Source organism: Filobasidium floriforme (genome assembly GCF_021052385.1).
Source record: "Filobasidium floriforme strain CBS 6241 chromosome Unknown HD553scaffold_1, whole genome shotgun sequence".
Lineage (NCBI taxonomy): Eukaryota > Fungi > Basidiomycota > Tremellomycetes > Filobasidiales > Filobasidiaceae > Filobasidium > Filobasidium floriforme.
In genome coordinates this window covers 1,364,499-1,386,182 of record NW_025763622.1, presented here as the reverse complement: position 1 = coordinate 1,386,182, position 21,684 = coordinate 1,364,499, and the positions used below count along the sequence as shown (strand labels likewise).

At 53.8% G+C, this 21,684-nt stretch overlaps 7 protein-coding genes across 7 annotated transcripts; 5 read left to right on the top strand and 2 right to left on the bottom strand.

Moving 5' to 3' along the window:
- Positions 1–2: 2 nt before the first annotated feature.
- On the bottom strand, positions 3–4,542 carry HD553DRAFT_291041 (ANTH domain-containing protein). Its single transcript, XM_046178361.1, has 14 exons — positions 4,342–4,542; positions 4,107–4,276; positions 4,017–4,034; positions 3,800–3,942; positions 3,634–3,709; positions 3,413–3,551; positions 3,166–3,350; positions 2,502–3,103; positions 2,090–2,425; positions 1,869–2,018; positions 1,639–1,788; positions 1,487–1,571; positions 209–1,418; positions 3–135 (listed from the first exon to the last, which is right to left on the bottom strand). Coding segments are annotated over exons 1-14 (3,288 nt in total). The 5' UTR covers positions 4,344–4,542; the 3' UTR covers positions 3–113.
- Positions 4,543–4,783: 241 nt separating this feature from the next.
- On the top strand, positions 4,784–6,244 carry HD553DRAFT_291039 (NO signaling/Golgi transport ligand-binding domain-containing protein). Its single transcript, XM_046178360.1, has 5 exons — positions 4,784–5,189; positions 5,293–5,374; positions 5,500–5,620; positions 5,725–5,849; positions 5,952–6,244. The coding sequence occupies exons 1-5, from the start codon at positions 4,855–4,857 to the stop codon at positions 6,063–6,065; spliced, it is 777 nt and encodes a 258-aa protein (XP_046040331.1). The 5' UTR covers positions 4,784–4,854; the 3' UTR covers positions 6,066–6,244.
- Positions 6,245–6,552: 308 nt separating this feature from the next.
- On the top strand, positions 6,553–9,857 carry HD553DRAFT_266273 (putative tRNA (cytosine-5-)-methyltransferase; the record flags this gene model as incomplete). Its single annotated transcript, XM_046177474.1, has 16 exons — positions 6,553–6,612; positions 6,701–6,795; positions 6,870–7,080; positions 7,155–7,226; positions 7,288–7,320; positions 7,383–7,536; positions 7,608–7,683; positions 7,745–7,825; positions 7,887–8,199; positions 8,281–8,339; positions 8,406–8,750; positions 8,824–8,929; positions 9,003–9,224; positions 9,311–9,414; positions 9,490–9,567; positions 9,641–9,857. The coding sequence occupies 16 exons, from the start codon at positions 6,553–6,555 to the stop codon at positions 9,855–9,857; spliced, it is 2,226 nt and encodes a 741-aa protein (XP_046040330.1).
- Positions 9,858–11,423: 1,566 nt separating this feature from the next.
- HD553DRAFT_321315 (uncharacterized protein) lies at positions 11,424–13,098 on the top strand (the record flags this gene model as incomplete). The annotated part of the gene is made up of 6 exons (XM_046181221.1): positions 11,424–11,509; positions 11,612–11,856; positions 11,939–12,205; positions 12,248–12,386; positions 12,471–12,879; positions 12,949–13,098. 6 exons carry the CDS (start codon positions 11,424–11,426, stop codon positions 13,096–13,098), a joined length of 1,296 nt encoding a protein of 431 aa, XP_046040329.1.
- A 631-nt stretch (positions 13,099–13,729) lies between these two features.
- Positions 13,730–14,114, bottom strand: HD553DRAFT_338386 (uncharacterized protein; the record flags this gene model as incomplete). The annotated part of the gene is made up of 3 exons (XM_046182344.1): positions 13,730–13,822; positions 13,895–14,010; positions 14,078–14,114. The coding sequence occupies 3 exons, from the start codon at positions 14,112–14,114 to the stop codon at positions 13,730–13,732; spliced, it is 246 nt and encodes an 81-aa protein (XP_046040328.1).
- Positions 14,115–14,350: 236 nt separating this feature from the next.
- Positions 14,351–15,821, top strand: HD553DRAFT_12942 (HIT-like domain-containing protein). The gene is made up of 5 exons (XM_046176576.1): positions 14,351–14,710; positions 14,767–14,816; positions 14,886–14,924; positions 14,988–15,054; positions 15,120–15,821. Exons 1-5 carry the CDS (start codon positions 14,505–14,507, stop codon positions 15,412–15,414), a joined length of 657 nt encoding a protein of 218 aa, XP_046040327.1. The 5' UTR covers positions 14,351–14,504; the 3' UTR covers positions 15,415–15,821.
- Positions 15,822–17,228: 1,407 nt separating this feature from the next.
- Positions 17,229–21,160, top strand: HD553DRAFT_303096 (uncharacterized protein). The gene is made up of 9 exons (XM_046178832.1): positions 17,229–17,593; positions 17,656–17,730; positions 17,802–17,898; positions 17,956–18,003; positions 18,071–18,133; positions 18,204–18,515; positions 18,578–18,674; positions 18,734–20,899; positions 21,038–21,160. Exons 1-9 carry the CDS (start codon positions 17,361–17,363, stop codon positions 21,082–21,084), a joined length of 3,138 nt encoding a protein of 1,045 aa, XP_046040326.1. The 5' UTR covers positions 17,229–17,360; the 3' UTR covers positions 21,085–21,160.
- Positions 21,161–21,684: the final 524 nt, after the last annotated feature.

Below are 21,684 nucleotides of genomic sequence, written 5' to 3'. Positions count from 1 at the left end.
GGATTTCGTCAAGACTGCTTCCATTGTAAACATTCACGACTCTTTCATGACCGCACGAACACCTTTTACAATACAAACGATAACGATCATACTTTCCATTGCAAGCATATCTACTAATCAGCCTCGGCGTGATATCTGTACAGACGAGGAGAAGTATCTCAAGTCAGTTTGACTGCTCGAACAGCAGCGCATTCGAAACGAGACTTACCCGGCTCGCCTCATCTCTCCCAGTCGTCTCCGGGCGGCGCCCAAATCCTTCTCCAACTTGAGAATCTCCACCTGTTGCTCCATCTCGCGCACCTTGAATTCGTGGGTGGCCATAGACTTGTAATCGACCAAATCGTCTTCGGTAGGTTGTGAAGAGATCGTTTTGACCTGTTTGACAAGACCCTTGCATGCGTCTGTTACGGCCTTGGCCGCCAGCTCCAAGTTCTGTTGTGTCTTGGACATCAATGAGGCCTTCACTCGAGACGCGGCGACGAGCTGAGCGGTGGCTCCCGACACCTCGTTCGATGCAACGATGAGTTGTTCTAGAGAATGCGTCCCGCTGATAACGCCATCGGCGCTGTCGATCAGCAATTTAGTGGCAAAGGCGACGGCCTTGGCCGCCGAGATGAGACCTTCTGTCCATCGGTTGTTTCGCTTGTAGAATTGCTGAGTACTGCTGGACCCCTTGCCTTGAGCGACAATCTCCTCCTGCGATACCGTAGCAGCTTGGATCAAGCGACCGATGGCACCGGTAATGACCATGGCGGCCTCGAGGATGGCATCGTGGACCTGTACGTCCAAGACGCTATACTTGGAGTTGTCCTTCGGCCGGGACATCATGGCTCGCAATCGCTCGGTGGCCGCTTCGATAGCCCTCGAAGCATTCTGCATCTCTTGCGATACGATATCGCCGATGTCGCCGCTGGCCTTTGCGATCGACTGAGCGGTCGCTTTGGGGATTAACGTCTCGACGGCTTCCGACAGCTTGGTAAGCGAGCCTCGGCATTCTGCATTGCTTCGCAAAGCAATCTCCTCCTTCTGGGATGGCCCGACCAGCTGCAGGCGATATGATTGCAGGTTGAGGAAGAACCTCATCCCCACGTCACCAGCCATCTTGGCAACCCGGACCAGCTTGTCCGCAGCTTCATCATTGCTTGCGAGCCGGGTAATTCCCTTGGCGCTCAAGAGCGTCTCGGACAGCGACTGGGCCAGCTCGTTGGACGCCTTGATAACATCAACCTGACCGCCGCCCTTCTTCTTGGTAGCGTAGAGGTTGAAGATGGACGCAAACTCGGTAGCGTTCGTCATTGCCTTTTCGATGATGGAAAGGGTGTATTCCGGGGTTGCAGTGGTGTTTCCCGTAGACATCGGTGCCTCGAGCTCGTAGATCGCATCATCGACCTTCTGGACACAAGCTTGGAAGATCGAGTCTGATAATAGTAGAAGGATGAGATAATCAGCAAAGAAACCATAATATAGCGTCGAACTGGCCGCATACCGATGATCTCGTTAAGTTCCTTTTGCTGATCGAGAATCAGTGTGTCAACCTGTGCGGTGAAAGCGTTGTCGTTCTCGCCGTGGGTCTGTCAAATTGAACGAGCATATCAATACCAGATAGGGGACTAAGAAACTATCTGCCCTCATACTTACGAGTCGAAGTTCGTTCATCTGCTGAAGAGTCGAATCCATACCCTCTTGCAGGATTGCAAGCTCTTGGTCCTTCTCCTCCATCATTCGGCTGACCTCGCCCTCCTTGGCGTCGAGTTTGCGGAGCAGATCGTCGATTTGCATTTGTTTGCTCTACAGTTTCCGCGGCGGCTGTTAGCAACTACCACAAGCGATGCGCTGAGTCGACAGAACTGGCGCACGACCGAACTTACCCTGAGGGAGTCCTCAAGTTCCGTGAGCTGACGGTTGTACTTGCCAAGCATGCCCGAGACCTCGGAACTCTTGTTTCGAGTAGCATCCTCTGCTCGTTCGTTGGCGAACGACAGATCGCGCTTGATCCTGTCGACTTCCTCTCGGTGGCTCTGTGCAAGAGGCAGGCGAACAAACACGGTTAGCTGGTAGCCATTTCTCGCAAACATCCCTGTGCACTTACCGACTTGAGACGATCAACATCGTACCTCGCCCTGTCACGCTCCCTGATCATGTCCGCCAATTCCAAGTTCTTAGCCTTGACATCCCGCTCCATCCTCTCCATCTTGTCGATGGCCTCCTGAGCAGAGCTAGCCTTGAGCTGGAACCCTTTGGTCTTGTTGAGCAAGTCGAGATGCTCTCCTCGGAGTTGAGAGTAGAGTTTGGCGAGCGCATCGTACTTGTTCTTCCAGACCTCGATCTGGTTTTGCAACTGCATGATGAGCTCATCTTTGGCTCCCATCTGAGCTCCTACGTTGGCCCCAATCATTCCCAACTCTCCCTCGAGAGCCTTGACTCGCTGTATAGCATGCAGAATGTCAGTTTCTGGCGCGTGCTCACCCCGATCGCCTGACGCCAGCGGAGCCGTCACTTACGCGGTCATACTGTTCGAGCAACATTTGATCTCGCTCGTACTGTCCACGCATGGCCAACATCTCCCTCTCCATCTGCTGGGCCATCTGAGCCGTCTGATCAAACTGCTGTTGACTCTGCTGGTTGGCCTGCATGGCCATCTGATCCCGCATCAACTGTTCTTGCGCCTGACGTTCCCTCTCGACCTGAGCACGTTGCTGTTCCGCAAACTCTCGTTCCTGCCTGGCCTTTTCCTCTTCCTGCCTCTTCTTTTCGCTATCTCGCTGGGCGACGAGTGAAGCCTGTTTCCGCTCGTACTGCTCGAGCATCCGGCGTTGCTCCTCAATCTCGTCCGCTGTAGCGCTCGGCTCGCCCGAGCCATTGGCAGGGGTAGCGTTTCGGGGAGGAGGGGCGGATGATCCTCCATTCTTGGGTCGTTGAGGGAGAGAAGGGGTGGGTTCGCCCGTCTCCAAGAGATTGGGCGGTTCTTGACCAAGCTTCGGAACGTTGATCAATCCGGTCAGGTATTTCAGGTTGGAACACTCGTAGTAGAACTTCCTCAGATTGAAGTGCTGGGCGTTGTACCTAGCCCTCAACGGGTCCAAGATGCCGACATCCTCGAGCTCTACCATTCGCCGCGATTAGCGACGAATCTTTACCGATCTGTCTAGCCGTACTTGGACTCACTTCTGTGCATAGCCCTCATCATGCTGGTGATGAATCGGTAGATACCGTAACTCTCCTTGACGAGCGGTACCAAGGCCGAGATCTTGCACTCGTTGTTATTGCTTCCCCTAAAGTGAACAAAGATGAGTTTCTGGAAAGTCTCGATTTGATCCTGGAGGGTCATGAGGTCGCCGATGGTCTCGTATCTGCAACATCTCCCAAACATCAGCTTTATGTGGGTGATAGGAGAGCCCAGACGCCGGCTCACCCTTCGTTGGGATCGTCGATGTTCTTCAAACTGATATACTCCTCGTACTCGAAAAGACCGTTGAATTCGGGGTGGTGTCGGTGGAACCGCAGTTTAGACAGGGTGAAAGAGACGTAGGCGCGGATGAGAGGAGCGTAGCCTGAGACGTCGATATCGTAGACTATGTTCAGTGCCGGACTTGCTTGATCCGGAACCCAAAATCGTGCATGCGGCCGGCTCACCTTTTGTAGCATCGGCCGCGACCGTCCTGCCGCACGTCTCCAACCACCCGGTCTGACTATGAGCTTCCTTCAAGGTCTACTCTCCCGGTACACCGACCGCTCTGATCAGCAACGGTGTCATAACCACAAATCGGAATGAATGACGGCAACCATTGCCTTCACTCACGACAGGATGACCCTCTTGTAAGAGCTTGTGTACGACAATCAGGGCTTTAAAGGTCTGGACCTCGTCGGCCAGAATGGGCAACGTTCGAAGTCCATTCCAGACAGGCAAGGACGAGTGGTAGTCCCACGTGTAGACGATCATTTCTGAGCGAGATGGGCGAGGAACGAGCGCCGTGAGGACGTTTCTACGGGTGTACAGCGCAAGGCTTGATGCTTACTTCGGACGTGTTTCTGTTCTGCAAGGTAGAAGCCAGCCGTCTCGATCAGCCCACCCGAACACTGTATGTGCAAGTACGTCTTGCACTCACTCGGGGCAGTTTCCTCCGGTGTGACGGCCTTCTTGATGCTCACGCCCAACTCGGCCTCGTTCTTGTCCTTGTCGACGGGTCGGGTCGGCTGGTGGTTCGACATGGCTGCCGCTCGACGACGACCATAGTCCTCGTCGTCCATATCAGCGTCTCCTCTTCCTCTGCCGAACCTGTCAAGCGAAATGCAAAGGTGAGCGCGATGATCACGAGGCCGGCCTTTGGTGGGAGGACTTGCATCTTGCTGCGTGGATGGCGGGTGGATCAGGTAGTGGTTACGAGTCTTGTTGATCGGTACGCGATCGATTGGAGCGGGTAGAATCAGAGCAGCTCGGACGGTTGCGACGATTCACGATTACAAGATCCGAGATGATTATGATCGCGCGATGAGAGGCAGCTATTCGATGCGCCCGATGCAGAGGCTCCAAAAAGGAGAAGGATATAGGTTAGTTATCTGAGGTGGGAGAGGGTGTCGATGTCGTCGGAGGTCTGCGTCATAGCTGGTCATTCGCTCGTGGCTGGGACGCCCGGGGACCCAAAGGGAAGGCACCGGAAGCTAAAAACGGACATCAAAGATAATATCGCAATGTCCGCCCAAGAGCCTTGTTGATGATGATGATGCTAACCTCGACATGACGAACACATCGGTTGCTCGGTTGATTCAATTGATCAGGACATTGCTGCGTCGGACAATCCTTGAACCCCGATACACTAGCATATTACATCAAGCATATAGGCTTTCAACACCATCATGTTCAACCTGCAATCCAACTCGGCGTCGTCCTCGCGATACTCGTTGCCAGCATCCGCACCTAGCCCTCCACCCAATGCCAATCAGACGAAACGTTCCTCTTCTTACCTCTCTACCGGGTTCACCAACCTCTCCATCTCAGGCATCGGTTCCTCTTCTTCCAATAACGATCTGGCTAGCCCAGCAGGGAGAGGTGGGGAGATGAACATCCTCGATCGACCGATCAACAAGAGTCGGGGGTTCGAAGTGGGGTTACCGGCGTGGGCGTTCCTGTTCAGCGAGATTGTCAGTTATAGTCAGACGAGGGTGGACAGCGTAGCAGACCTGGAAAAGAGGTCAGTCGGACAGCCTCGAGGCGTCTCCGCGCTCTTGAGCTTGGATAGTGATACCCGGATATGGCTGGATGCTGATCCTAGAAGTATATTCTCATGGCGTCAGACTATCGACATTAGGAAGAGAAGCTGGCATCCGGATCATATCTCTTCACCTCCTGCGAGCAGCACAGACAAGTAACAACAAGGTATGATATCCCCTTGCTCATTTACCCTCCAACATGATGTTCGTCCAGCACGGATCGGCGCGATACTGACCTGCACCTTCCCTCCGTTCGGACGTGCCCGTGACCATAATATCGACCCGGAATAGGATCCGAAAAAGGAATACCGGTTGATCCCAGCATTACAGTTCATACACACCCAGGTGTATCGATATTGTTTCGGAAAGGCCGCGGACGGGTTGGAAAAGAGCGTCGAGGGGGACGACGAGTGTGAGTCGGTCGTTTCTGCGAACACACCTTGTTTGTGACGTCCAAAACGAGTGAGAAGCTGATCTTCATACTTGACATGCTATATACGTGTCGACATCCTACAGACATGCTGACCTTGAATAACCCGCCGTTGACGCAACATATCTCGATACCAAAGGATCTCTCACAATTGAGCTGCGAGGCGTTCTCGGCCGGAATTGTCGAGGGGGTGTTGGAAGGCTTGGACATGGTAAGTCTCGACTTGCCCGTTTTCTCTTTCCTCGTCGCCCTGTGGACAGAACGATACTTGAAGCACGGGCTTACACCGATTCTCTCTCGACGTGCGCGGCAGCCTGCAAGAGTGACGGCGCATACCGTACCAACCGACCAGTTCCCGCGGCGCACGGTGGTGCTGATCAAGCTGGATCGGAGCGTGTTGGATCGGGAAGAAGGGCTGGGCAAGTGAGACCGTATGATAGTGAGAGACGTCTATCGGGATCATGGAGATATATGTAGCATCCGGTGATCAGCCATGCACGTTCAAGTGCGAGTGGGCGGTATCATACTGTAGCAGGCAATCGAAATCGTAAACAACGGTCAGCCCTTTGATGTCACGTGACTTTGATGAGATAATTCAGAGAGAGACCCCCGGTCGCGATTCCGATCGAAGGTCAAGCTGAACACGATCCTGTGCAGTCGATACGGTTCTAGGGTAGGGTAACTGTATCGTCCACTATCTTGACTCCGTACAAGCATTCTTATACACTAGTCATACCACACAATGGGCCGAAGCAAAGCAGGAAAAGGCGCAAGTGTTTCGAAACTCCGATAGCGTTTGCACGACCGGAACGTCAACTAACGCTCCATATTCCGTCACACAGCGAGGAGGCAAGGCGAACGGAGCGGCAAAGGGTCCTGCCAAGTCAAGAGATGGACCGAATGGAAGCATGACCATGGAGCAGACGTTTGCCAAGCGAGCTGACGGGAACCCCGCTTTTGAGGCCTACTACAAGGTCGGTCTCGAGTCCTTGAAAAGATTCGAAAGGGGTAGAGTCTAGCGTCATGTTCGCTGATCATGGATCGGTCGGTCTTGTCCCACAGGAGCAAGGCTTCATCCCCGAGGGTGAATGGGACGACTTTATGGGTGCTCTCAAACGGGAGTTGCCGACTACGTTCAGGGTCACGGGATCTCGAGCGTCAGTCCCGGCCTATCATACCCCATGCTCCACCGATCTCTCCGCTCAAATCAACCCTTGTTGTTCTTGTACAGCCACGCTCAGACCATCAATGAACACATCACTACCAACTTCGCCCCCATGCTACAGAACGTCGTCCTGGACGGGGAGACCCAACCGGCACCTAAACAGCTCGAATGGTACCCCGACCTCCTGGCTTGGCAATTAAACGTGCCCAAGAGGACGATCAGGAAGAGTCCCGAATACAAGGTGTTCCAGAGCTTTTTGGTAGGAGAGACCGAGATTGTGAGAGACTATTGCTTTGAATCTTGGTACAACACGAGTGGTCGCTCACGCGCAGGACTCTTGCGTCGTGATAGGGAAACATCTCAAGACAGGAAGCGGTATCCATGATCCCTCCCCTCTTGCTGGACGTTGAGCCCCATCACTTCGTAAATTGGCGAGGAGAGGCAAGGTGGTCCGATCACGAGGCTGACAACGCGACCTTTTCAGTGCCTGGATATGTGTGCCGCTCCTGGTTCCAAGGTGGGTCGTTTGCTGTATCCGTTCGATGGGATGTTCCTCTCACACATCTCGTCACATCGCAGACTGCTCAAATTATGGAGGCCCTCAACCCTCACACCGCCCCCACTACCGGTCTATTGATCGCCAACGACGCTGACGCAAAGCGATGTCACATGTTGGTCCACCAAACCGGTCGAATGCCCAGTATCGGATTGGGAGTCACATGCAACGATGCCGGTGCGTAAAAAAGCCGCCAGATGTTGACCTGATGTCATTCGGACTGACTTGCGCTATCCTCGATGCAAAAGCCGGATTCCCTTCGCTCAGGTCGGATGAGAGCAGGAGGAACAACCTGACTTTTGACAGGATCTTGGCTGATGTACCGTGAGCATCACCGAACTGTACTGCGCATAACGATCTGATCAGTCTGACATCCGTTTGACAGTTGCTCTGGAGACGGTACGATGAGGAAGAACCCTGATATCTGGAAGACATGGACTGTCGCCAACGGAACGCAGCTGCACGGGTGAGTTTCGCTTCTGTTCGGGTTTGCAAGCGCCCAAAGCTGATATCAGTGTGGCTCGCAGTGTTCAACTCCGTATCCTCACCCGAGCAATGCAGCTCCTGCGAAACGCTGGACGGCTCGTCTACTCCACCTGCAGTTTCAACCCCGCTGAGAACGAGTCGGTCGTCGCTGCGGCAATGAACATCTTCCCTGGCCAGTTCCGTATTGTTCCCGTATCGGAACGATTGCAAGGCCTCAAACGTCGGGCGGGTCTGACAAGCTGGAAGGTGGCCACTCAGACGTCGGGTGCAGAGTTGAACTGGCACGAGTCGTACGCCCAACACTTGGGCTTTGTGAACGGTGTTGCAAACAGTGACGAAGGTGCCAACGATGCCGTCAAGGCGGATCCGGAGTACGCCGCCGGAAAGGAGGCTGGTGCTGCTTTCAAGGCTTCTGGAGGTGCTATGAAGCCCAAGCGATGGGCCGAGACGGTCTTTGCACCTAAGAACGCCGACTCGTTGGGTTTGGAGCATGCGTGAGTGTTTCTTCCAGTTCTTGCGAATCGCACAGGATCCAGGAGTTGACACATTGGCCTGCACAGCCTTCGCTTGCTTCCTCACGATCAAGACACCGGCGGCTTCTTCGTTTGTGTCCTGGAGAGGATTCCGAAGGGCAGTAATAACAAGGAGGAAGGATTGGCTTCGGCAAGCGGCATCAAGCGGGCCATCTCGCCGTCCGCTACCGATGGCGGCGAGTCGAGCAAAAAGGCCAAGATTGAAGAGGCGTCAAATTCGCCTGCACCAGAAGAGCGAATCAAAATTGGAGACGAGGAGATCAACTTGCCCGCTCCCAAGGGAGAGTTGAAGCAGGGTCGAGCTGATCCTCAGTTCAAGGAGGATGCGTTCTTCTTCATCAACCCGCAAGACCCCGAGCTTCAGTCGTGCATGTGAGTCTACAAAAAGGGTCCATTTCAGTCGTCCAGATTGTTAAGTCGACCTGGTGATTCGCAAACCAACTAGCGAGTTCTTCAAGCTGGGTCCCGAGTTCCCGAGAGACCGTGTCTTTGTCCGAAACGGAACTGGAGAGGTCTCGAGGACCATGTACATTGCCAACCAGTCCCTCAAGGTGAGCCCAATTTACGATTACCTTTCACCCGCATGCCCTTGTTAAGGAAGCTCTGCGTCGCTGTGCATGACAGTCCATGATCCAAGGCAACGACTACAGTCACGCCCACTTGCTCTCGGCTGGTATCAAGATCTTTACGCGACAAGACAGCCGAACGAACCCCGCCGACACGTATTGCAAGTGGAGGATCCCGTCGGACGGCTTGTCCACCATGTTGCCCTACCTCGACCCTAACGCGATGCTCCATGCCGATGTGGACGATTTGAGGATGTTGCTCGAAGAACAGTACCCGCTCGTGAGTTTCCAAGAGGATGACGATTTGCGATGGTAGGGCAGAGACTGATATCGCCAGTGCGATCGACTTGCACGTCATGGCCGTAGATCAAGGAGGAAGACACCGGACTGAAGGGTTCCATACGCGACAGAGCTCAAGGATGTCACATTGTTACCTTTGCCGCCAACGACGGAAAGGACGGTCGTGGAGCGTGAGTTCACACTGACCAGCTCATCTGTCTGATTCTTTGGCTAATCTTGGTGTCTTTATGATCCCTTTCTCATAGACTGCATCTCCCTCTGACGTTGCCTCTCTGGAAGGGTGTCGGATCGCTCTCTCTGTTGGTCGACAAGAAGGAAAAAGGGTAAGTCGCCAGCTTGAACCTTGCGCCTTTCCGGAAATCCAGACTTCATGACTAACTTGCGGCGTCTCTTCAGAACGCTCTCGAACCGAACGTTCGGAAAGGACATTTGCAACTGGACCGGACTTAACAAGGAAAAGCGACAGGCGGACGCTTCCGTCAAGATCGACGTGACCGAACCGATGAAGGAGGAGGAGGAGGAAGGGATCGTCGCGCAAGCCGCGGTCTCGGTCGCCCAGGGTGAAGAGGCTGCGAGCGTTGAAGAGACGATGACCAACACCAACTCTGCTTAGAAACGACATTTTGAAGAGGGGGTTTTGAAACGTCTCGTGGTGTGCGTGAATCAGGCCTTGGTTCTTGTTATTTGTTGTACGCAGTAGTGTGTGCCTAATGCGATAGCAACCGACAAGCCGATGGATGGGATATTTTCTGATCTAATCTGGCCACACTGTTCGGCAGGAGCGTGCGACACTCTCGGCTGATCAGTGGGCAACGGGCGAGAGGTGAAACCGCAAGAGCGTGTTTCGCGTTTGACATGACCTGTCGGACCAGCGAGTTTTGTGCCGATGTGACACGCAAAACGTCGTGTTTGATACGCGTTTTCGGCCCTGACGGGTCGCTCGAAATAGACGGATTTGGGCTTTTGGCGGGGTTTGAGCAAAATCTACCGGCCGATAGCGACAGGCCAGCTCGATGATCGACGATGCGAGTGACGCTCTCATGAACAAGGCGGTCTGACCCTTTTAGATGGCCCAGAAGATAGATGGCTTGTCCACTCATCGTCTCTGCAAGCCATCTACGACGAACCACGACGACGATCGCCGAACGACGCGGCCTTTGCACCCGCCGCGGTCGGGTCCGGGCTCGTTCAGGAAATGAATTGCTCTTGGCTGTCTTGGACGACCGATGAGATGGCGATCTGCAGGAATATTCGCTCCGGATCGAGGATTCTCGTTAGCTTCGGAGATTGAAGATTCCGGCAAGGGTCGTCGTATCCCTGTTTGAGGACGCTTGCACGCTGTGGTTCCAGTATTTTTGGCAGGGTGCCTCGGTGGCGTTGTGTGACTCTCTCAAACGCGGCATGGGCCAGCCGAAACAACAAAACAACAAGAAGAGACCCGTCCGCATCTATCCCCTCATTTCCTTCCGCGTGACGCGCGCGCGCACAGACACAGCGAGGGGCAGCAAGCAAGGGGTAAATGGAACATTCGCGGGATCGCGGGTTGGAAGGTGTTGATCAGGTTTCAAAAGAGAGTGGACAATCGATTCAAAGGCAGGTCGTCGAGATACAAAGACCCGTGTAGTAGTGTTCATCAACCATCTCGCCTCTTGTCCTCATCATCATCACCACCATCTCCGCCTCCCCACTCCGACTTTTCCCTACGACATTGATTGTCTAAAGAGAACAGCATCGAATCCCTCTCCGTACGAGCAGCAGCAGTAACAGGTCTTACTAGCTCTCCCCACACCCTCACCCCGGACTTGTCATCATCATCGACGTCGACCATCACGTTCACTACCACTTATTGTCTGAAGAAGAAGAACATCTAACTCGGCTGCGCCACCAACACAAACACAACAACGCTAACGGAATACGCTGTCGAAAGACCTCCGTACTCGAACAAACGTCACTGGACATCAGCCATCAAGAATTTTTTACTCGACCGTGACATCGTGCAACCTCGGTTGATTCACCCCGCAAGTCTACCTATAAGTATCGCAGGATCGATACCTGGTCAGACCTCTTTCCCCCCATCAACTCTCTCGGACACCATCGCTCCACCCTCGACTCGCTCAACTGTATCCAAGCCCGCCCTTTCCTCCATCAACCTCGACGATCACATCCCAAGACATCCGACATGTTCTCCAAGCTCGTCCTCGCTCTCGCCCTCGTCTCGTCGGCTTCGGCCCACATGCAAATGTCATGGCCTTACCCCTTGCACTCGTGAGTCGATCCGAAACCGATCCAGAATTCAAGACTTTTTACGTCTTCTATGATCGTCATTGGAAACTGAACCATATCGCGCTTCTATCCCGTCATTCGCAGGACCTTCAACCCTGCCACCCCGGAAGCCAACAAGGACTATAGCCAGACCGCTCCCTTGCCCCAGGGCGGCGGTGGGTTCCCTTGCAAAGGGTACATCAACAACCCTGCTGGGTCGCCCTTGATGGACAGCGTCACCACCATCCAGGCCGGATCGACCTTGTCGACCAAGTTTGCCGGGACGGCGAGCCATCTCGGAGGAAGTTGTCAGTGGAGTATGAGTTACGACATGGGAGCTACCTGGAACGGTGAGTCGCGATTGAGAAAAAGTTGGCTGGGACGGGCACGAGTCAGACCGGATCACTGACTGCTCTTCTTGTGACTGCTTAGTCGTCCACACGCAAATGGGAGGATGCATGACGGATTCTGTCAACATCGACGTGCCTATCCCTAGCTCGGCTCCTTCCGGCGAGGCCTTGTTCGGGTGGACCTGGTTCAACCATGCAGGTAAGATCATCTCTCGCACAGACCCTTTCGATCCTTCCTTCTTCATCCCACCCGTGCCGGACCGGTATAATCCATGCCTTCAAAGGCAGGTCCAAGCGGGATGGAACGAAAAGAGAGATCGAAAGGGTCCTTGTCAATCGGTCGATCGACGTTCGTGTCTCTGACCACTTGCTGTTCTTCGCGCACCAACAGGAAACCGAGAGATGTACATGAACTGCGCCGTCGTCACCGTCCAGGGCGGTGGATCCGGGTTGAACGGACCTGCTCCTTTCGTCGCCAATGCCGGTGTCAACCAGTGTGCTACTATTGAGGGTATCGACACCGTCTTCCCGTGAGTTGCTAGATTGTCCTACTTGTCGACGCGCAATGTCAACAGGAAGCTAACCGGACTGCATGCTTTTCTGACCTTTCGTAGTAACCCTGGTGACTCGGTCTCTTATGGAGGATCTTACGCTTCGAGCCGACCTACCTCAGCGGCCGGGTTTACTGGATCCAACTGTGTCGCTCCTGGAGCTTCGAGCGGTTCAGGATCTGGCTCCGGCTCGGGATCCGGTTCGACCGATGACGATGATGACGAAGACGAGACCACCTCGATCCAAGCTACTCCTACTAGCACCGTTGCCACCTCCTCGACCATGGCTGCGATCTCGACCGAGCCGTCCGCTTCGTCTTCGACTTTCTCCGATGAGGAGTACTCTGCCACCTCGACCTACGCCGCTTCGTCGTCCGCTGCTGCTTCGTCGACCGAGGCCGCAACGTCGACCTCAGCGACTGTCCCCATCCCGACTGCCTCGATGCCGAGCTCGAGTGCCGACCCCGCCAGCGTGAGTAACATTGATCAATCCGGGTCTTGCGCGCATACCTCAACTTATATCTCACCATCCTGTTGATAGACCACTGGCCGAGTCTGCCGAATCAAGAAGCGAAGCGCCAGCCCGGAAGCTCGAAGCCTTCACCCTGGCCAGAAGCTCGTCACGCGACGAAAAGCTGCCAAGGAACACCGCCGATCGAGGATCGGACGTATCGGCCACATCGGTCACTAGAGGGATTTCCTTTACCTCACCTATCGAGTTGCAAGATTCCACCGTGTCGATCGAGCGATCGAGAAACGGGTTTGATATGGGAAGGGCGTTAGATGATAGAGCAGCATGGCTGAGACAGCCGGGTTTGACGACAAAAGAGTACTAAATGTAGCCAAAGTTCTTGTGGGATTCTGTTTGTGGTGATATCGCATGAGTGTTCACGTTCTGCCCATAGCATTAGGATCCACTCGTTCAGTTCCTAGATCCGACCAGGGCGATCGGCGCTCGGCAGTGCAGTATCCTCCTGTGATGTAGCTCAAACGCCCTATGAGTTAGTACACTTACTACATAGCTGTCCTCTTCGCTATCCTATTCTCGGCTCCATGCAACAAATGGCAGGATCATGATCTGCAAGGACATCGATGGTATGCAGTGCACGCCATCTCGATGCAAACGAGTTTCCCTTTTAAGCCGAGAGGGAACATGGCATTTCATGGTGATGAGACCGACTTGCTGCCAGTGATTGATATTGTTGATATACGTGCTCATGTGTGGAGGAGATCAACCTCGAGAAGATATTTGCTGCTTGTGATGGTGATTTGTGGTATACAGTAGAGATACAGCGGCCAGTCTGTGAGTGCGATGGACCCATCTAGACTTCCTTGTCGAGCGATTCCCACGCCTGCTTCTTCTTCTCGTTTCTCAACTTGGCGTTCTCCGAGTTCCTTGCCGTTCGATCCAGTCTCTGCCGGTGGATACATGAGGAGTGAGCTCTACTAAGCTTCCGAGACTCTGCGACGTGCTTCGATCGACGGACCTCTTTTCGTAGACACAGATTCAGTGCCTCCCGAGCGGCGTTACAGTCTCCTTTTAGTCGTGCCAAGAAGCCTCTTGCATGACACTCGTTGATGGCTTGGATCTCCTTGAGACAGGCTGATAGCAATGAGCGAAGGGGTGATGAGCACGATCAGCTGAATTTCGGGAGGCGAGCGGAACTGACAGGCTTCCCTCAGCGGGACGTTCAACGGGGCGTGCATCTTGGTTGAGACGACTTGTCCTATCGACTTGTGCGAAAAGGGAAGATGACAGGAGTGCGGTCTTTGTATCACACCGGGAATAGCTAGAAGATCGACCGAGGCATCGAGCTCTTTCACCCTTCTCGGCTCCGGTCGATCGGAAAATCCGAGCACATGCATGCTCGCTCACACAAAATCAACAAACGGGACTCTGACCCCTCGGGATTGCGAGCGTATACCTTGATACTCTTACGGGATACTGGCGTGTACTGGATCGACTGAAACGACATTGGGTGTCAGCTCTGCAGCTCGGCCTTCGACTATATAGTGTCAATAGGGATCTGAGGGAAACCTCCCGCTCCTTCGATGCTCGAAGCCCGCCCGTAAATACAAGTGACCACAACGACGGTGATGAACTCTGCATGCTTTGGCATTTTCACGAACATCTTTACGACCCCCTCGACCCGGAATCAAGCGACCTTACCTTTACTCTCCGGCGACATGACTGACAACGATGAGCCTATAACGAAAGCCGGATGTATCTTTTGCGATGTCACGGTTGAAAGGGGTTTTAGGGTTCACGATTCTACGGAAAAATTGATCGCATTCCATGATCGGTAAGTCGAGACGGTCTATATATACGATGCGTTCAACTGAAGATGTGATCAAGTAGATCCCCTGGCGCTCAAACTCACATACTGGTGATACCTTGTCATCACATTTGTGAGAAGACGTTATACATGCTCTCGTACATAGTGAACCGAGTTGATCATGGTGATTGACGGTTAATAGCAACAGTAAAAGATCTAAGGGAGCACCACATACCGCTTCGTAAGTGCAATTTTCAAACCTACCGCTGCGAGTTCCGATTCATATTGATTCATGCATTTTCAGTAACGGAAATGGAAAGCTTTGGCCATAGGATCTTGAACGATCTGGGTGTGAGCGAATCTGGCCGACGGTGAGTTCAAATTTGTTTCGATGTAACAGGACAAGTCTAATCTGAAACCATGTCCTCGATGGTAGTCTCGGCTTTCATATACCGCCATTTTCATCCGTCCATCATATTCACCTGCACGCACTGTCCCTGCCCCTGACCCACCGTTGGGCTTACGTAAAATATCGGAATACTCGCAGGGGACCGTCCTATCTTGCCAACCCGCCACAATCAGAACCAACCCAAGCGAACACTGTCAGAGTTGCGGAAGAAGCTCGTACAGGGAGAGGTGGCAAGAAGTGGGGATGGTTCGTGGATGTAAGGGATGCCAAGGACATCCTTGCTGCTGGAAAGACGATCAAGGTCGGCAGCGTCCGGGCGTGATCGCGCTGATGTAATTCGAGGCCAAAGTCGTGGGATATGCATCGGAACTATACTCGCTTCTTGCGCAACTCGCCCATTCAAAGTTGTTCTGCCTAATTCGGGTTAGGACGAAACTCGGACCTCAGACAGCGAAGAGGCCTCCTCCTCGGTGCCGCACCATCATCCTACTGTTCTCGAGACGTCGAACCTCTCAGCATTGACCCTGTTGTTCTCCTTGGACGGACGCAGCCATTGCTCCTGCAAAATGTACATCCCCTAGTGTTTAAAACAGAGATGGGCGACGAGATTGCATGGGCCCGACACGACGTAGTAGCGTTTCTTGGAGGCCTTCAACAGCCTAGCCGATACCGCCGCGATATGATCGGTTGAATCGAATCCTGTCTTGGAAATGTAGGCCAGACTGAGGGCCGAGTACACCCGCGTCCGTAAAGGAGTACATATTCAGATCGGACAAGCCGGTCCATCATCACACAGTCAAAAACGTCGCCGAGAGGTAGATTTCTTCCGGCTTGACGATCCGATTTCTTAAAGCCATGGCAAGATCTTCTAGCATGGCTGCGACAGGAAGTCATCGCTGGACAACAAAACGTTCCGGGAGGCTGCCAGATGGTTCAATACTATTTCGAAGATGGCTATGAAACCCTTTTCGCCCTCCGGTTTCACGACAAGTACCTTCCCAGGGGAAAGTGCTGGAATGAGCCGGACCCAACTCCTCTTTTGTTGCGCCCGCTCCGCATCATCCTGTGCAATCAGGTGCAGTCGGAAATCAGACTCTTTCTGAGGGGCCACGGGAAGAAGGCATGGATAGCCTCAACAACGGCAGTGCGAGTCTGGAATTCCAATGCGGAAAGGATTTTGCTGGTTCGGCGCTGATTGTCTGCTCCGGCTGCTCCTCCGGGTTGCTTCGCCTTCGATGCCTGTCGGGTGCGCACCCTCTATATCAGTTGTAGCCATTTGCTGTGTGGGATGCAAGTCAGGAAATGTCTATCTTCCCGGATCCCCCAACATTAGAGTAGGTGTACTCCGTACTGCGACGGAGCTGGGCTAGGTGCCATCGCAGGCGAATTGACGTCCGGGATAACGAAAAGTGTTCGCGCCTGGGGCTACGACATGCCTTGATCCCGATCTGTACGACATCTGCAATATTTTAAGAGCAATCTCTGGCCTGTGGGTCTGTAGCATCGGGTTAGCTGAAGCTTAGTCTTCTGTGTGATCGTATGAGTGACCAGAGATTACGGATAAGTGCGCTATCATATGCTTGGGGACTGAACCCCCGTGCTCTCTCGAAAAGTCGATCGCCAGGCCTCTACAATAGCCGAAGCTCCCCAGTTGAACACCCGTGAAGCAGAAGGCATCGATATGGGTTGGCTTCTCCCAGTCTGGAACTGGCAATCATTCGCTATCAAATTCAGTAAGATATCAGGTTTGCGCGTACCTGTTCATTAGGCCGGTGTACCGGTGTCCCAATCGGCAATGTGCGGGTCGGATGATCAGCCCTTGCGATATGTATACTGCCAATGTTCAGGTTTGCGATGTTGAATAACGATAATGTCCAGTCTCCTCTAATTGATTCGGAAAGCGTCCTGCTTCTCCGAGTGTCCGTCCGAACGCTTAGACTGGCAGCACGAACTCGCCTGCGAATCCAACAATGTTCAAGCACGATCTCTCCCTCCCTCCCTCGTGGCTGAACCCCGCTTACGTAACGGCGGCAACACGCGAAATCGTCATGCTATGCTCCCGAGAGGCTGTAACGATCAACCTCCTCACGTTCAACTATCGAGTTCTCATCAAGTATGCCTGGACTGGACTTTTGTGTTCGAACAATTAGTGGTCAGTTCTTGGACAAACGATAGATTGACTCTTGGTGAACTCTTGAACGGTATATAACGAGATACAGAAACAAGTACAGCTACGGCCGCACTTCGAGCTCAACTGTAGACACCGGGATGTCGGGCGCAGCCAACTTCATCGCTCGACGATCCAACTCGACTACAAGCCTGGCACAGTTTTACAAGGAGAACAATAGCAACATCAATCCGTCCTTATCGAATCACGACGGAGAGCTTGATTTCTGTAACGCTTTCTGGGGCGAAGGTGATGCCGGTTACGAGGTCATCAGTGCTCGACTTCGGGCATCAAACAGGACTGTTGATGATTTGAAGACGTTTTGGAAGGAGAGGTACGGCTTTCGGTCTACCCATATCTACACTGCCGGGCTGATCAGACCAGTATCCTACTCAGGGCCGCTATCGAAGAGGACTACGCGAAGAGATTAGCAAAGCTCGCAAAGTCAACGCTGGGCAAGGATGAAGTTGGGTAAGATAGCGTTGTTCGATTGTGTCAGATCGAATAAAGCACAACTGATGAGCATCCTTTGGTACAATTAGGAACGCCAAATCAGCACTGGATTCCCTCCGTTCCGAGACGGAGAAGCAAGCTCATGCTCGCCAAAGGCTGGTGGCCGAAATCAAACGGGACATCGAGGTTCGTAGTCGGGGGTGAAGGAGAGCAGAGATGGGTACTGAGAGGACGTTACATTAGGCACCTGCGAGTGAATTTTCTGGACGATTGTCTAACTTGAAGAAGACGGTAAGATTCGCAAGGCGTGCTTTGTGGCTGTGCGGCAAGCCTAATCGTATAATATGATGCAATATAGTATCAAGCCAATGTCGAAAAGTCGTTCAAGACGAAGCAGATGCAGGAGATGAACGTCGCCAAGGTCAGCCTGCTTACTTTTGACAGCTCGGCAACCGGTACTGACTTAAAGATACTATCCGAAATTCGAATAGGCTCGAGAGAAGTACGAGCAAGACTGCCTGCGGATCAACTCGTTCACCGCCAATGCCTCTATCGTGCAGGGCCGCGAGCTGGAAAAGCTGCAGAAGCAACTGGACAAGGTCAACTCCTCTGTCGGGGGCAACGAGAGGGAGTATCAAGCTCTGGTCAGGATGTTAGAGGAAACCACACGGAAATGGGAGCTCGAGTGGAAAGGGTTCTGCGATCATGTGCAGGATCTGGAGGAGGAGAGGCTTGATTTTATCAAGGATAATATCTGGGTGTATGCCAATGCGGTGTCAAGCGTTTGTGTGACGGATGACGAGGTGAGCCATGACCGTCTTCGGTTGGAGGAGTTGCCATAGGCATGATCTGACATCTTGCTCAGTCCTGCGAGCGCGTGCGTGTGGCTCTTGAAGGCTTCGAGGCTGTGACCGAAGTCGAGGCCTTTGTCAAGAACTTTGGAACCGGACCACAGATACCAGGCAAGTCAGATCTCACTTAGATTTTCGGCATATGCCCCGCTAACAATAGTCATATCCAGACCCTCCACTGTTTATCGATTATTCGAAAGGAGAGGCGTATCACCGAACGAACGAGACTGCAAGGATGGCTCACTTTTCTCGGATGACCAACCGATCCGCTCTATCAAGTCAGCCGCCTCTTGATAACCAGAACGAATATGAAACGACGCTTCCGCAACCATCACTTGAGAAGCAGGAAGAACGCCACACTCTGGAAGACTTGCAGCCGCAGAAGCCCGCTGGAGGAGGGAGCCTTACGAACGGTTCCCTTGCTTCAGTGGCGTCTTCGCAACCGAGATCGTCCTTCGGCGGTGTTGCCATGCCTGGCATGGCGGACGGGGCTGGGGCCGCAAGGACCGCTTCACCCGCACCCATGTCTGCCCCGCCACCGCCCGCTGAGAAGCCAGTCAGACCTCCTTCGGTTTTCGGCAGGCCGACGTCTGCGTTCGGTCAGCATGCTCCACCTCCTACTGGGCCGAACGCCATTCGACCTTCTCCAAGCATGACGGAGGAGGACGACCCTATCGCTCGGTCGCTGGCTGAGCTTCGGCGAGACCCACCTCCAGCCGGGAGCATCAGGCGAGGCCATTCGCAGCGCAGGCCAGAGTCTGTCGTATCGACGCATCCTGCTTCAAGGCAGTCATATCAGCAACCACCTAGATCTCCCGGACCTGCTTCGAGCATGAGTCACAATGGAAACAGGCAGTCCTACCAAGGACACGCGGCGGGCAGGCCCTCGATGGACACGGGTCTCATTCCTCCAATGGCTGGGCACACCGCTGCAGATCTGGCTAGATCGCGAGCAGAACACGATCAACGAGCGAGCCGAGCTTTCTCCCCAGCACCTGGACAGGATTATCATTCTGCAGCTGCCAATGTTGTGGGTTCACACCCTGCGTCGCGTCCTGCTTCTCCTTCGGCTCAACCGACCACCGCACCACGGGCGCCGTCTCCTGCCTTTATGCAACCTCCAGCCATGGCACCTTCGCCTGTGGATGAAGTGCTTGGTCAGTACCACCAGGCGTTCCCGGGCGAGCGCAGCCGATCCCGCGCCGGGTCATTTGTCTCCACGCACTCTCGCCAGCAGTCATACAATGCGGCACCGGGGCAGCCGCCGGCCCAAACACACGCTCGTTCGCCGAGTCCCGCTCCAAGAGAAGGCTTTGTTGGGATTGGGGCAGGAAGAAGTCCCAGTCCGCAACCCCAGCAATTTCAATCTATGCATCAACCGAACATGAGAGCGCCGTCTCCGCAACCGAACATGCGTGCTCCTTCACCTCAGCCCAACATGCGTGCTCCTTCACCTCAACCCAACATGCGGGCGCCGTCCCCCCAGCCGAATATGCGGTCTCCATCGCCTCAACCGGATGTTCATCGACGCGGTCAGTCTTACTCGAGCATGGCACCGCCTATGGGATCCCAGCCAGGAATCACCTCCCCGACTTCGCCCCATCCAGCAAATCCTGGTTACGGCGGACAGTATCCCGGTCGTCCAGGTTCAGTCGCTGGTCAACCGATGACATCTCCTGTACATCACCAATCTTATGGTTCCGCTAGCGGTCTCAACCAGTTTGGATCAGTTACCTCCTTATCCCAGCCTCCGCAACATTATCAGCAGCGCGATAGCAGTCAACCTGGCAACCAGAATGGGGGCCAGGTACCGGTACAGCACCCCTACCTTCCGCATTCGGCGTCCTCGACGGGACATGGAGACCCACGATACCAAGGGTATCAGCAAGGCCCGGTCACGTCGCCACCTGCTGCTCAAACACAGTATCAAAGCTATGGTACTCCTAATGCTCCATCGGGCGGTCAATACAACAACATGCCGCCCAATCAGGACCCGCGTTATCGGCCCGGAAGCGTCCAGCCAGGATCTGGCTCGCAGCTGAATCAATACCAAAGATCAGCGAGTCCGGCTCCTCTCGCGCAGTCTCAGCCGCAATACCAGCAGCCCGGATATGGCGGGTATGGTCAGCCTCAGCAGGCTCCTCAACAGCAACAACAACAGCAGCAGCAGCAGCAGCAACCGCAGCACCCGCCATACGGAGGCAGCCAGTTCGCACGAGGGCCTAGTCCAGCACCCCAGCAGATCAATAGGTCACCCAGCCCTGTACCGCCGGCTCCACCCGCAGACACCCCACCTACTGGACAATACTCGACAACGGGGGAGCCCGTTTTGTTCTGTGAGTTTGCGATATCTATGGCGCCAAATGAGCTATGCTGACGAGTGTACCTCTTGTCGCAGATGGTGCGCAGGTTTGCTTAGCTCAAACAGTTGTCCTCATTTTACTGACCACTTTACACACACGCATGCACAACAGTCAAGGCTTTGTACGATTATCAGGCTCAAAGCGGTAAGTTTAGATAGCGCGGCATAGAAGGCAAATGTCATTCACTAATCAAGCATTGATATGCGGAACAGATTCGGAATTCGATTTCCAGGTAGGCGACATTATCGCTGTGACGCACACGCCCCCGGACGGCTGGTGGAGTGGTAAGTCGATCGCGCCACGACCTCGTGACGAGTGAGCTGACTTCTCCCGGTCCATCAGGAGAACTTCTCGACGAGGCTCGTCGACAACATGGGAGGACCGATTTCCCGAGCAATTTGTGCGTGTAGAAACTGAATCGTTCGCTGAGTGCTCGATGACTAACGCCTCTTCTGTTCCGATTACAGCGTGTGCTTGTTCTAGGAAAGCAATTCAAAGGAGGATTGTTCCCAGCGACCTGAAGGAGCTGTGTCTGTAAAGGACCATGCGGCATGATATACGATCTTATGACCCTGTTGATATGTAGTAGATTTAGATTGCCCAACTTTTCTTCTTTTTTCCGTTGTAATCAGAGCGATTTGGCTTTCTCACTGTTTCACGCTTGCTGCCTGGAAGCGCAGGTGGCAGGCGAGGTGAATGAGACGCGTGAGAAAGCGATTTGGAAGGATTTCGTCATTTTTCGGGCAACCCCCTCTTTG

What these genes read in the sequence shown, in the direction of transcription:
- HD553DRAFT_291039 (XM_046178360.1), top strand. Translation starts at nt 4,855, where the DNA reads ATGTTCAACCTGCAATCCAACTCGGCGTCGTCCTCGCGATACTCGTTG. An exon ending in CGTCGAGGGGGACGACGAGT is followed by an intron (nt 5,621 to 5,724) that starts GTGAGTCGGTCG and finishes GACATCCTACAG; the next exon opens with ACATGCTGACCTTGAATAAC. An exon ending in TGTTGGAAGGCTTGGACATG is followed by an intron (nt 5,850 to 5,951) that starts GTAAGTCTCGAC and finishes CGTGCGCGGCAG; the next exon opens with CCTGCAAGAGTGACGGCGCA.
- HD553DRAFT_291041 (XM_046178361.1), bottom strand. An exon ending in AGATGAACGAACTTCGACTC is followed by an intron (nt 1,572 to 1,638) that starts GTAAGTATGAGG and finishes TCAATTTGACAG; the next exon opens with ACCCACGGCGAGAACGACAA. An exon ending in GGAGAGATGAGGCGAGCCGG is followed by an intron (nt 136 to 208) that starts GTAAGTCTCGTT and finishes TCGTCTGTACAG; the next exon opens with ATATCACGCCGAGGCTGATT.
- HD553DRAFT_12942 (XM_046176576.1), top strand. Translation starts at nt 14,505, where the DNA reads ATGAACTCTGCATGCTTTGGCATTTTCACGAACATCTTTACGACCCCC. An exon ending in GGAGCACCACATACCGCTTC is followed by an intron (nt 14,925 to 14,987) that starts GTAAGTGCAATT and finishes ATGCATTTTCAG; the next exon opens with TAACGGAAATGGAAAGCTTT. An exon ending in GTGAGCGAATCTGGCCGACG is followed by an intron (nt 15,055 to 15,119) that starts GTGAGTTCAAAT and finishes CCTCGATGGTAG; the next exon opens with TCTCGGCTTTCATATACCGC.
- HD553DRAFT_303096 (XM_046178832.1), top strand. Translation starts at nt 17,361, where the DNA reads ATGTCGGGCGCAGCCAACTTCATCGCTCGACGATCCAACTCGACTACA. An exon ending in TGTCTAACTTGAAGAAGACG is followed by an intron (nt 18,004 to 18,070) that starts GTAAGATTCGCA and finishes GATGCAATATAG; the next exon opens with TATCAAGCCAATGTCGAAAA. An exon ending in AACCGGACCACAGATACCAG is followed by an intron (nt 18,675 to 18,733) that starts GCAAGTCAGATC and finishes AGTCATATCCAG; the next exon opens with ACCCTCCACTGTTTATCGAT.